The sequence below is a fragment of the Oratosquilla oratoria genome, chromosome 23, assembly GCF_046742065.1.
Source record: "Oratosquilla oratoria isolate Oo_2021 chromosome 23, ASM4674206v1, whole genome shotgun sequence".
NCBI lineage: Eukaryota > Metazoa > Arthropoda > Malacostraca > Stomatopoda > Squillidae > Oratosquilla > Oratosquilla oratoria.
This window is the reverse complement of record NC_134799.1, coordinates 47,197,258-47,211,202: the sequence shown is the minus strand read 5'-3', so window position 1 is coordinate 47,211,202 and position 13,945 is coordinate 47,197,258. Positions and strand designations below refer to the sequence as shown.

The 13,945-nt window shown below is 39.4% G+C and overlaps 1 protein-coding gene across 2 annotated transcripts in view; it reads left to right on the top strand.

The window, feature by feature from the left end:
* The window catches only part of LOC143038108 (uncharacterized), a 562,954-nt gene that overhangs the window by 489,232 nt on the left and 59,777 nt on the right, over nucleotides 1-13,945 (top strand). For both annotated transcript variants that reach the window (XM_076207096.1, XM_076207095.1), the window contains exons 8-9: nucleotides 6,212-6,245; nucleotides 6,568-6,712. In XM_076207096.1, coding sequence (XP_076063211.1) covers nucleotides 6,212-6,245; nucleotides 6,568-6,712 — 179 coding nt within the window. The remainder of the gene's footprint in view (nucleotides 1-6,211; nucleotides 6,246-6,567; nucleotides 6,713-13,945) is intronic.

The following is a 13,945-nucleotide window of genomic DNA, read 5'->3' as shown; positions in this document are numbered from 1 at the left end:
CTCCCGCCCTCCCTCTGCTCTCGCCGCCACCACCTGAGCCATTGCAGTCAGTCTTTTCTTTGCCATCAGGCATATACCCACCCTCTTGTCAGCAGCTGCTGTTTCAGTCCTTCGCAAAGGCCGCCAACCAATCCTTCATAGGGCCAGAGATGTTGGCGACAGCGAGGAGATCTGCTTCTTATTACTCGATCCAAGTTTCTGCAAAAAACGGGGTTCAAAATGTACAAACCTTCCACAACGAAGCTACAGACGTCAACCCAGCACCAAGACCTAAGGAAGAACATTTTACGTCATTGCAGGCAGTGCCAATGACCGTCTCAGTGCTCTACACAACTGAATGAAATATTTGCTTTCATATGGCGATACAGAGAAATGAGTGATTACGGAATACGTGGATCTCAGAGGCCTTCATAAGTGACTTTTGGTGACGCCAAACTTGACCCCATCCAACTACTCAACATAGTTCATACCACCAGACCAGTCAACCATCATGCTTCGCATTTTCTGTATTCTGCCTGTGGCAGAGGCTAAGTGAAGTGGCTTTTTTCCCAGCGCCAAAAAGCTTGCAATCTGCACGAAAACGTGCAGATATCGAAAGTTTCTACACCACCATCCTTAACCATGTTGTCACATCCATCCTCCCCCCAAATACCCATCCTAATATACCTATTCGCGCTAAACAAATTTCTTTCTTCGGTAAGTTGTTTTATACTAATGCCGTATTTAGATTTTTTAAACTAGGTTTTATGTAAGACACTTTCCCTCCCATAGAGGTCTAGAGCGGTGTCTCCTAACGTTGAGGCAGCGAGTTTAGTGAAATATGTTTTTACTACGAACTCGCTTTACACCAGCCATTCAAGAACGGTCAGCGAGCATCCCAAATACTTTGTGAGAATATAATTTGGAAGTTTATCTATCTATTTATATACCTTATACCTTATATCTATTTATATACCTTATACCTTATATCTATTTATATACCTTATACCATATTTATATACCTTATAAGGAAGGTAGCCAAGTCAAAGTCACGCACCCACTTCCACCCATACCACTCCCATCCACCACTCTTGTTTCCCTTTTGTCTTAGCTCCTCGTGAATGAAGGTCGTCCCTGTCACCTGCCCACTGCCCGGGTCAGAAGCAATACAGCAAGACAACACATCCACAGAAGGGCCGCTTCACTTATACGCCCCCTACCCCTGTCCCCTCACGCGGAAAATAGAGAAGACGGGGAGAAATCCCTTCGGGCTGCGTCAAAATATCATCCACACATAACCATTCTCCACTCCCTCCTTTTCTCTGCTTTCTCCCTTCCTCATAATTATAAATTCGTAAGAAAAGGAGGGATACAAATTGAGAGCGATCGGCATTCATGAATGACATTTTGAGTCCCAAAAGAATGCTGTCTGATTCTGGTCTATAAGGTAGTAGGTAAAATCCGTATCGTATTGACTGTATGAGACTTATGCAGTCAATGCCCATTTAGTGGAGGAATTTATTTGGCTTGAATTTGAATTAACTTCTATAATGAAATGATAAATTTTTCTTCCAAAGCAAGTTAGCAAAAGAGGCAGCAATTGCTATGGCAGGAGTAGAAAAATCCAAATATCAAAAATAAATCATACGACAATCGACTAAAACATATGAATCTGTTTTCCCTAAAAAAAAGCGTAGACTCAGAAGAGACTTAATACAGGTCTTTAAAATTCTAAAGGGAATTGACAGCATCAAAAGTGACAAAATTTTCACATTGAATGAGAATAAGACAAGAAACAACGCTCTCAAACTGTCCAGAAATAGATTCAATTTGGAAGTGGGTAGAAACAAATTCGCCAACCGTGTAGTTAATGAATGAAATAAACTTCCTGCACAGGTAGTGCAATGTAGTTCAGTTCGAAGCTTTAAGAATCATTTAGATAAACACCTAAGCAAGATGCTGTAATGATTATAATTTATTTTATATTATTTGTTTTTGTTTTGTTATCATTTGTCTGTTTGATTCTCATTTATTATTAGTTATATGTAAATTTATTATTTACTATTTACCTGTTTGTTTATCATCTATGCATTTATCTATTTTATTTATTATTTACATTATTATAGTTTTTATTTATCAATTCATTATTATTATGATTTTTCGCATCCGACCTAGATATGGACCAAAAGGTCTCCTGTCGGCATGCTCCGCCTTTGTAATCCTTTGTAAAATCAATAAATCAATAACCGGAAGGCTTTATATTGCCATCACCATTAGATACGCTAGCGACAACATCACAGTATAAATGATAATAACATTTTTGTTGTTTATATATTTTTTGTGTAGTGTGGTGCCCTTTCTGTGCAGTTGTAGATTGCAAGATCATTGGTTCTGGAATAGAGGGGGAAAGACTGCCTCCATAGTACAATGCTGCATGATTGACTGTCGGCCGTCCTTTCTATCAGTAGAGTTCGAATTAGTTAGCAGGTATGATATACGGATGTCATAGAAACACGCGTGAAAATCGTGAGGCGACTCTCACCAAGTAGCACAAAGTTCGTTATAACTATACCACTACGTAACACGATTTTTGTCTTTCACAAGCAAGTGTTATTTTCCAACGCTTTTCATTGCAAAACAATAGAAAATGTCCATTATTCCTGTCAGACTTTGCTTTTGTGGCTTTTAGAATTATCTTATGCACCAAAATGGCTAAATTTATCAAATTTCACCATTTTTAGAAAGAAAAAAATTGAAAGGACACTTTTTTCTAACTTCTGAAACTAATTTCTAGGATTAAAAATAATTTTTTTTTCTTGTTTTGTGTGAATACAACAAATCACTTTCACGTATGAGCCGCCAAATGTAGCCTCTCATCATGTTTTCATTGAAGGATCACTGATATATCTGTTCCAAGTTCATTATATCTTGGTGTAAGCGCTCCCCTTGTTCCTCTGAATACTCATATGCACCCATATTCTCCTTGAAGTTGTCGAGGTGAGCATCTAGGATATGAACCTTTAAGGGCATTCTGCAACTAATCTCACCACAGCTTTTCACTAAAGCTTCAATCAGTTGTTGTCGCCAAGAAAACTGTACTACAGCAATGAAACACCCCCAAGCTTTTTTTTTTCTCCTTTTCTATGAGTTTCTGTATAACTTCTGAGGACTCCATAATTTCCTTTACTTGTAGTCCAATGAAGAAATCAGTTTTCACCTTTGCATCTGAAAACTTAGAAAAGAAGTCTTGAAGATATTTAAAGGCAGCAGACTTCTTGTCAATAGCTATAACAAACTGTTTCGTGAGACCCAGTTTGATGTGTAGTGGAGGGAACAAAGCCTTTTGAGGATTCACTAATGGTTCATGTTTGATATTGTGTGCTCCCATTGTAGTGTCAGTCCCTGGAGGCCAATGTTTCCTCTGATAACGTGCCGCTCTGTCTCTATTGTCCTAAAGGCAAAGAAAACAGGGATTCTTGGTAAAACCTCCTCGCAGTTCCATCAAGAAAGCCATCTTGAAATTTCCAATAACTTCCCAGTCATACTTGTTGTAGTTCAAAGTTTCCAACAGAAGCATTACACTACCGTAGTCCTCCTTAACATGCCCAGAATGAGCAAGCAACAGAGATGAATACTTGTTTCTATTATGCAGAAGGACAGCTTTCAGGCTTTTGGAGGAGCTGTCAATGAAGATTCTTCATTCATCTGTATTGCAAGCAATTCCAATAGCATCAAACAAGCCTGATACATCATTGTAACAGCATAGCATGTCCTCTTTTGCAAAGAAGCCAGAGAAATGTCTGTGACGTCTTCTTTGACTGGTCACTTGCATACTGTCATCCAATAAATCCCATTCTTTCAACCTTGAAATCAAAAGCTCACAATTTGACTTTGTCAAACCAAGATCTCTGATGAAGTCATTGAGGTTTCTTTGGTTTGGGTAGTAAGGATTCCTCCCAACTACAACTGTATCTGTGATGTCACAGTCTTCCTTTCTGTTTAGCTCATCTTCTGACTTGCTGCTTTCTTCTGATAGCTGCTTTCTTTCTGGAGGAGCTGGTGCAGGAAGATCAGCACTGTGTGATACTGGTGCAATGGAAAATGAAATATCTGGATAGAGAACAGCAGTTGCATTTCCCCCAGATCTCAGATCGGCGTTTGGAAGGATCCACCGTACAGAAAAAGCAGTCAGTTTGATCAGTAGGCTCTGTTTTCCCCTCTATACTATCCTGTAAAAGAACAACAGTATGATTTTCTGTTAAACTTATTTTATTTTAATTCTTAATTGGGTTTTACTCTTGAAAAAATAACAGCTATCTTACCTTCTATTTTTATTTATTTATTTATTTATTTGATATACAATGCTCACAAGCAAAATAAGGTGCCCAGGTCTTGTCTTGGTCCCCAACTGGCACACCAATATACGTTTTGTAAGCTTCACACATTTTTCCAGATACTGTCACAGAAAACATCTTTGTTCTTGTCTTAATGAATTGACCTCATATGTAGCAGAATGCATCTGGAGAATGATTGCAGTCTCTTAGTGCCATGTCACCTCTTGTGATCCGTATTCGCAGTCAGACAAAGCAGAACTGATTGGTGGTCTGGAAGCCCCAAGCAATACTTCAGAATATTCTTAGTCTTCTACAATGTGTTCCAGAATGTTCTCAATCTTTGTAGAACATTCTTGAACCTACTTTAGAATATTCTGAATAATTCTAGAAAATAATTGCAGATTCTAGAAAATTAATGAGTATTCTACATATTTTGTTGTATTCTAGAAAGTTCTAGAATATTCTGGAAATGTCTACATTGAATAGAATGTTCTAAAATGTTCTAGAAACTTTTGATTTTTTTTGTATAACATTCTGGAACATTTGAGAAGATTTCTGAAATGTAAGCAAGTTCTTCTAAGTATGAGAAATTTCTTCCTAGATCTGGTCAGTTCAAGAATGGTTTTGATAAAATTAAAATCTTTAGAACACTATATATTCCTACTTCAATAGTTTTAACTTATTTGTAACATTTCAAAAGCAATTAGATAAACAATTGAGATTTTACAATGACATGAAAACCAATAGTAACCCATACTCTATACTCTAACGAAATAAGGCAAAAATGTTAATTCATTGTTCTAACCTCAAAAGCAAAGTTTTAGGGTATTTTTTTTCTATTTTGTTTAGATAGAAATTAATGGAAAATTATGGTTTGGGGGAAACGACAAGACAAAGGTGAATTTTTGTCTGATCAGTAATTATAATTTGTGAGCATCTGTAACATTATTTCGACGAATATATTTATGTGAAGTTCTCAGATCACTTCGTGTTTTTATTAAGTGTAGTCTACCATATAATTTTGACATGCATGTACAGTATGTAATTTTCATATATATATGTATATATATATATATATATATATATATATATATATATATATATATATATATATATATATATATATATATATCCTTTTGATGTTTTCTTGTCTCCTTATTGTGGGACCATGCTCTGGGGCCCGATTTCTGGCTGTCTAGAACCCTGTTCATCGTACGAGTTCCTGTTCTAGCATAATTTATCTTTCCCCACCCCACCAATGACAACTGAGTAACGACGGGCAGTGATGAACTCGATGACGAACTCAGAACACCAAAGCCTAGAGTTTAATAGCTATAACACAATTATTTCCCCCTATATTTCCACTCGCTTCCAGAATAGTCTCTTGACATCAACTTGGGAAGTCCATGATAGCAGAAAAATAATGAGTGTTGTCCTGTGGTGGATGTACTTTTCACAGGAACGGTTATGACGCTGCAGCCACCGTGAAAATTTAATGATAGTAATAACTGTGTGATGCAGCAACAGTAACCTGGTAGTAGTGGTAGCGATACGAATTATGATAATGCTAAGGAAAGTGCCGATGGTAATGCCATTAGTATCAGTAACCAAAATTACGAGTCACAAGAGTTAGAACTAGTAAACAATTAAGTAAAGAATAATCATCAGTTTCCTGACCCACTAATCCACATATCGGTCTCGATCGAGCTGACCTACCTCACCCCTGAATTCCCTATCCGTGATCTAACTTATACTCGTTTGAATAGCTAATATACGCGCAATTCCCAAGGTACAGTTTGTTCCTAAGAACCGATGAATTTTGAAATACTTTATCATTTATGTTCGATTGATATTTTTATGATATGCAAGTCATGCATTTTTCTTTCTTCTTTCTTCAGGTCTGAAGGTTCTGGATGTCATTAGTCGACTCAGGTAAGTTCATCGTTATTTTCTCTTTTTTCAAGTTGTTGAAATATAAAGAGATTATAGATGTATAAGGAACCATTGATTAATGAGTTATTTAACTAACCGTAAATTAATTTTGATTGAAAGAGGAAACGGATGGAAACACAGTCAATATTCTGAGCACAATGTGTCTATTTTGCATGTAAACATTAGTAGTTCATTGAACCCTAAAATTATTGCAATGTATTACATTATGATGGTAATTACATTTACATGTTGATACAATGATAATGTTTTTTAGTCCAAACAGAAGACGGTTGTTTCACTAGTAAATCACTACTTATTGCAGGCAAGATGCGGAGAATGACAGCGATCTGGCTGTGCAGCTTGACGTTTTCGACGAGCAACGAGAGTCCGACGAATCTCAAATTTCAGGACCAGACGGGGTCGACCTGTCTTCACACGTCGACGTTTTCTATTCCATCCTGGGTCAGGTGAGTTGCTGGGATGCGACCTTTCGTGCACGCACATGCACACTGGTGTACTGGCACGGCGCTTACCTGATAACTCAGCAGTAGTTCGGTCAACGCCTAGGGTTGAAAAGTATTACCACACTACTAGTCGGCAGTACGATCTACTGGGTAAGTTGTGTGTTTGTGTGCGTGATTCACCATGGTTTTAGATAACGTGTTGGGCTCGTGATCGACAGCTATATCCTTCCTAGAAGAGAGCTCAGAGCTCGTATATGACCGATCTATGGGTAATGTTGTGACCTTTCACGCGTACACACTCAGCTCCCCGCCCACGAAAGTTGGAGTAACGACTCGCAGCAATACTGAAGTGATTTCAGCCCTGGGTGGGATTCGAACCCGGACCGCTGTAGTGGCCGCCGGGAACTCAAACCACTGCCACTGTGTTTGTATTTACCAAGTTGAATTTACCTAGTTGTATTTTATGGGAAAGGGAGCTAGACTGTTTTTAAATTCGTGTATTGTTTTTGCACACACCACATTCTCATCTAATCTGTTCCAAATAGTTATTATCCTGTGGGGAAAGCTGTTCTTTTTCAGGTCTCTTTTATAGTTGTCTTGAATTTCTTTCCATGTCCTCTTGTATTTCTACTATCCCATAGAAATTATTGATAGAGAGGATCTAATAATTATTAGATCCTCTCTATCAATAATTTCTATGCCTTTCATGATTCTATAAATATTTATCAAGTCTCTCTCTTCTTTGCTCCAATGTCTGTACTTCAAGTTTTGCCAGCCTCTCCTCATAGTTTTGGTTGATCTTTACATTTTTCTATGACACTTTTAATTTTCTGCTCCCTCCATCCTGTTTTCTGTTTCCCTTCTGTTCTTCTCTGCTATGAACCATTTCCTCACTTTCATATCCACTACTCCAATAGAATTTCTCTTAGTCTGTCTCTGTTCTGTTCTTGTTTTTTTCCTTAGCCTCCATTCTTTTTGCTCTCTCATCCTCTCTTTCCTCTTTATTCATTCTCTCTTTTTATCCATACCTGTTTGTATAGATCACTTTTTGCTAGTTTCCCTGTTTGTGTTTAGATATTCTCTGGTGTTGTTTGTGACCTGAATTTAACCTTAATTGGTCTGGTCCTATCTGTATTGTATTTCCCTAGTCTATATATTTCTTCAGTTTCTTTCCCTGTTTCTTGTTCAAATTCTTGAACTACTAATACCTTGTTTACTTTTTCCTTCTCTTTTACTCTTGTAGTCCTATTTAGATTATGCTTCTCTTCCATCCCTAATATAATTGTACTTTTTTTTATCAGCTAAGTCTCTTATTATTCTCCTTCTCCCTCATCACTTTAATAACTGTGTCCTTAGTGTGTTCTTTCATCTGTTGATTTACTATATCTCTAAATTCAACATCTGTTGGTCTATTGGACTTTCTTCCAACCATGTACCTCTTTTGCTATTGACTCTTTATTCTCTTTATTCTTCTTTAATTCCTCATTCTCATCCTTTACTTCTTTTAACTGTTTTTTTAATTCTATTTCTTTATGTTTTGGTTCTCCTTTAGTTCTTCCAATTTATCAACTCATTGTGTAATCCGTGTAAATTGACTGAACCTAATCTCCCATTGTTTGTTCATGTTCTCTAGTTTTTCCTCTAGACTTGCTAATCGGGAGAGGTTGTCATCTCCTCCCTCATTAAATTCATGGAAAATTATCTTCACCTTCCACACTATGCTTATCTATATTTCTAATTCTTACATTTTTACTAATGTCTTCGACTTCACCTCTATTGTCTGCACATCTCTTGTTGACATTCCTTCTGATCATAGACATTTAAAAAATTATATAAAATAAAGCATTAATAACAATGACAGGATGTTCCAAAACCACCCCAATAGAACACTTGCCCTCAGCAAAATCCTCCCCATATGATATCATATGAAAATGATAAGTAGACATTTCTGTGCTACAGCCCTCAACTCCATTCACCTATCTCATTACATCACACAAATACAACCAGCTGAATGTAGAAAATAATAATAATAATAATACATACATACATACATACATACATACATATATAGATAAGTTACAGAAGAGATCTGAAAAGGAACAGCTTTCCACACAGAGTGATAGATACTTGGAACAAATTAGACAACGAAACAGTGTGTGCAAACACTATTCAAGATTTTAAGAAAAAACTTGATGCTGAGAGATACAAAGATGGGTCACCACGAGCATAGCTCTCTTCCCGTATAATACAACTAGGTAAATACAACCAGGTAAATACATATACCAAAGTCTTTTTCCCCCTTACAAGGGAGGTAGCCAAAAAGAAAAAGGCATAAAAACCATTCCCACCCATTCCATCCCTAAATACACTCCACTCCCCTCCACCCTCTACCCTCCCTCTTATCTTGGCATCTCCTGGATGACGGGTCATCCCTGCATCTTGTCCACTGCCCTGGGTCAGAGGCAGTGTCGCAAGACACAGCACATCCACAGCAAGGCCGCTTCATTAAATCAGCGATCCCCCCTCTCCATCCCCTCATGCAGAAAAGGAGAAGACAGGGAGAAATCCCTTTGGGCTGTGTCAAATTTTTCTCACATATAATATATCCCCCCCCATCCCCCCACCCATTCCACCTCATGCATCACAACATCATCCATATACATGTACAACCATTCTCCATTCATCCCTGTCCTCTGTCCTCTCCCTTCCTTTCTCAACAGACATTCCCCTCTTCCCCAAAGCCCCTTTCACCCCATCCATCCATCTCATCCTAGGTCGCCCCCTCATGTTCACTCCTTCCACATCTGCCTTCCATACCTCTTTTACTAGTCTTTCTTCACTCATTTTTCCATGTATCCAAACCATCCCAAGACTCTTTCATCCACCCTATCTCCCAACTCCCTTTCCACCCCTGTTCTCCTCCTCACCTCCTCATTTCTCACTTTATCCAGCCTAGTAATCCCCATCATACTTCTCAGACACCTCATCTCAAACACATTCAAACTCCTCTCTTCCTCTCTTATGTTCCATGTTTCTGCCCCATACAGTGCTGTTGGCACAATCACTCTTTCATATAATCTCCTCTTAGCCTCCATTCCCAAATGTCTATTCCTCATTACACTTTTTAATCCACCAAGGCTTCTCTCAATCTACATTCTATCTCCACTCCACCTTTTCCTGCCACATTTGCATCCAAGTACCTAAAACTATCCACTTCCTCCAGTCACTCTCCCTTAATGCTCACTTCCAGTCTGCTGCCACTTTCACCCCTTGTACATCTCATCACCTTACTTTTACCCACATTTATCTTTAGCTTTCTTCTATCACATACTCTCCCAAACTCTGTCACCAACTTCCTCAATCCCTCCTCTGATCATGCTACAAGCACATTGTTGTCCTCAAACAACAGCTGGCTCACCTCCCACTTTTCTCCATTTTCTTTAAACATCTCCAATCCCTGACCCGCCACCCTAGCATTTACCTCTCACACCACCCCATCCATGTATAAGTTGAATAGCCAGGGCGACATAACACATCCCTGACGAAGTCCCACCTTTACCTCGAACCACTCACTGTCTCCATTTCTAATCCTGACACAAGCTCTACTACTCTCATAAAAACTCTTGACAGCTCCTAGAAGCTTTCCTTCTATCCCATATATTTGCAAAACCTCCCACAGTGCCTTCCTGTCTACCCTATCATAAGCCTTTTCCAAATCCATAAAAGCCCAAAAAACATACTTACCTTTTCCTATAGCTTTTTCACATATCTGTCTTACCACAAAAATCTGATCTACACGGCCTCTACCTGTCCTAAATCCACACTGTTCCTCACCAATTACTCCCTCTGTTCCTCTCCTAATCCTCTCAATCAAGATCCTCCCATAAGCTTTCCCAACTATACTTAACAAACTGATCCCTCTGAAACTACTACATTCACACTTGTCCCCTTTTTCCTCTACCCTCTCTCCAGCACACATTAAATAACCTCACCAGCCCACTATCACTGTACCTCCTTTTTTTTAGACATTCTGCATGGCATCCATCCAGACCAGGTGCCTTACCTACTCTCATCATCTTAACAACTGCCATCACTTCATCCTTCCTTATTTCTCCTCCATTTTCCTCACTCATCACGGTCATTTTTACTTTCCACTGCAACTATCTTTCCCTCCCTATCCTCCTTCACATTTAGCAACTCCCTAAAATATTCTGCCCATCTTCCCCTTACTGCCTTCTCTTTCATTATCATCTCTCCATCTGCATCTTTTACCTTTTCTTCTCTACTTGATTCGCCTCCTCTTCCTCTCTTAATTTCTTTCCAAAACATCTTTTTATTACTTTCAAAATTTTCTGTCATACTCTTACCCCATTTCACATTTGCTCTCCTCTTTGCCTCCTTTACCTTGTGCTTTACTTCTCTCTTCTTTTCTTTGTACCTCTCATATGACTCCCTTGTCCTATTTTGTAACCAATCTGTGAAAGCTCGCTTCTTCTCTTCTACAACCTTCTTTGTTTCCTCATCCCACCATTCACTACCCTTCCTTCTATTTCCTCCCGTCCTTCTTGTTCCACACACCTTCTTTGCACACTTTGTGACTCCCTCCTTGAACCATCCCCATTCCTCCTCCACTCCTAGTTCTACTCTATTCTTTACTCTCTCCCACTCCTGTCTTAGCTTCTTCTTGTAATAATAATAATAATAATATAAAGATAGAATAGCAGTATACTCTTCAATCATATTCAACAACTTGCCATAAAATATATCCACATGAAAAATATTCACCCCCAAATAAAAGAATATTCTTTTCAATACATACCACCTTCAGTACTCCTGTAGGTGTTACTACGGTAAAAAGAAAGAGGGTTATTGATGAGTTTTTGTCCTTTATTGCTTGGTTGGAACCGAACTGTTTTTACATGTGGTCAGAAACCGTATATATATAACGTATGGACAATCCTCCGTGGTGCATAAGTATCCCTAATTGCATTAGGTTGGGTCACGCTGACCAGGTAGGTATGTGTGTCAGATTGCGGAGCATCCTTTCTTGTGCATAGCACGTGGTCAATACAATTTGTGCCTTGAGGTGCGCGCCACTTGTTTGTACAATAATCTCCCTTAGAGTTGCTTTGGCTTCAGGGTGCATTCCGCACTTGATGGCCATCTCCTCTGGAGACATGTTGAGGTTGTCCCAGATGGCTCAGTGAGTGATGGATGTCTAGCGTCGATGTCGGTGGCTATGGTTGGTTGTGGTGCTGTTTGCAGGGTAGGCCAGTTTCAGGCACAATGAGGGGCTTGCCGAGGGCCATCTCTGGTGGAGACGCTTTGACATTGTCCCAGATGACTCGGTGAGCGGTGGTCGTAGGGATGTCTAGCGTCGATGGCAGTGACCGTCGCTGACTGTGGTGTAGTTTGCAGGGGCATCGAAGTAGTGTAGTTTCGGGCACAATGACAGGCTGGCCGAGGGCCATCTCTGCTGGAGACTCGTTGAGGTTGTCCCAGATAGCTCAGTGAGCGGTGGGCATAGAGATGTCTAGCATCGATGGGAATGGCTGTGGTTGGCTGTGGTGCTGTTTGGAGGGGCATCGAGGTGGATGCTGTTGCGCAGATCAGGTGAATGTTGGCGATGTTGACCAGTAACCTGTGATGAGTGGGAAAGCCAGCACTGAGGAGGGGTGTCTTGATGTCTGTCAGTATGAAGCTCCAGGAGTCGTGGTGACTCCCGAAGGTGAAGTGCAGGCATTTGCACCACTGGCGAAGGTGATGCTGTTGGTGGCAGATGCAGGAAATTTGGATCTCCAAGCCCCAACGTCATTGAGGAAACGACGTTTGGAGGAATCACATCTGTTGGAGCGTGTCAATGCTTCTGCTGGTTCCATCGGCTTCGGGTGGTAAGCAGGCGAGGGGCAGTATATTACACTTGGTTCATGTCCCCCAGTGGCTATTGGAAAAGTTGGAGCTGTGGTGGGGGTGGCAGCAATGGGAGATGGGCCCATGGTCTCTCTGTAAGGTCATTGATGTCGTGGTATGTCAGCTATGGGAAGAAAGAAAGAGGGTTAGTGATTATTACTTGTCCTTTATTGGTTGGTTGGAACTTAACTCTTTTTACAGGGAAGCGTGGGAAAGTCCCCGTGGTGTATAATTATCCCTAATTGCATTGGATTGGGTCACGCTGATCAGGCAGGTATGCGTGTCATATCGCAGTGTGTCCTTTCTGATACGTACCACGTAGTCAGTACAATGTGCGACCCAAATTGTGTGCTACATGGTTTGTACATTGTCCCACACACCCCTGACATTAGCCCCACAAAAAATCCTTCTTAAGAGAAACAAGAACAACATTAGTATACTTGCATTCAAAACACCATCCAGCTCTAAGACATTATCTGCACAGAATATGCCTGGTCATAGAATCAAACTGCCTTAGATGCAATCATCACACAGAAGGCACTGAGCACCTTATCCTACAATGCCCCACACTAGAAAGCAACACACTATTTCTTCACTGAGTGATTGATGGGCCTGTTGGTGGCTATTGCCAATTATCTGGGAGCTGTGGGTCTCCTGCAAGAGAGACCTGGGGCACCGAAATGATTGATTGATTGACTAATGAGATAGAATACAAAGATCGGTGCACGGACATAAGCTCACAAGACAAAAGCTCACAAGACAAGCTTACAAGACAAAAGCTCACAAGAAAAGTTCACAAGACAAAAGCTCACAAGAAATAAACTCACACTGTTAATGAAAAAGACAAAAGCTCACACTTTTTCACATTTATTTTATTAGATTATAATACATTATGCAAATACACACATATTACCACATGTTTTATCACAATTAGAATGGAAATGTCACTTTGTATGTAAACTTTTAATTTATATTATATCAGTGTGTGATTGATGAAAGTCAAAATTAATTCACATACATAATGTAAATGCATGTCTATGCTGCCAGTTTGTAGTATGTATTTTGATATAAACCTACACCTTCAAACATATTATGTGTAATATCTTTGGTTTTGCCACCCCTCCAACAAAAAATTCTGTAGATGCCCCTGCACCTATTCATGATGTATAAATATGAAAATGAGACACTTTAGATCATATTCACTCATCATCTCATCTTGGCAACACTAGTAAAGATATAAAATAATAATGATAATAAGCCCTTATCAATAATAATATTTGCTTCTTAGCACAATTTTTTTGAAAAGTGCCAATCTGAGATAATACC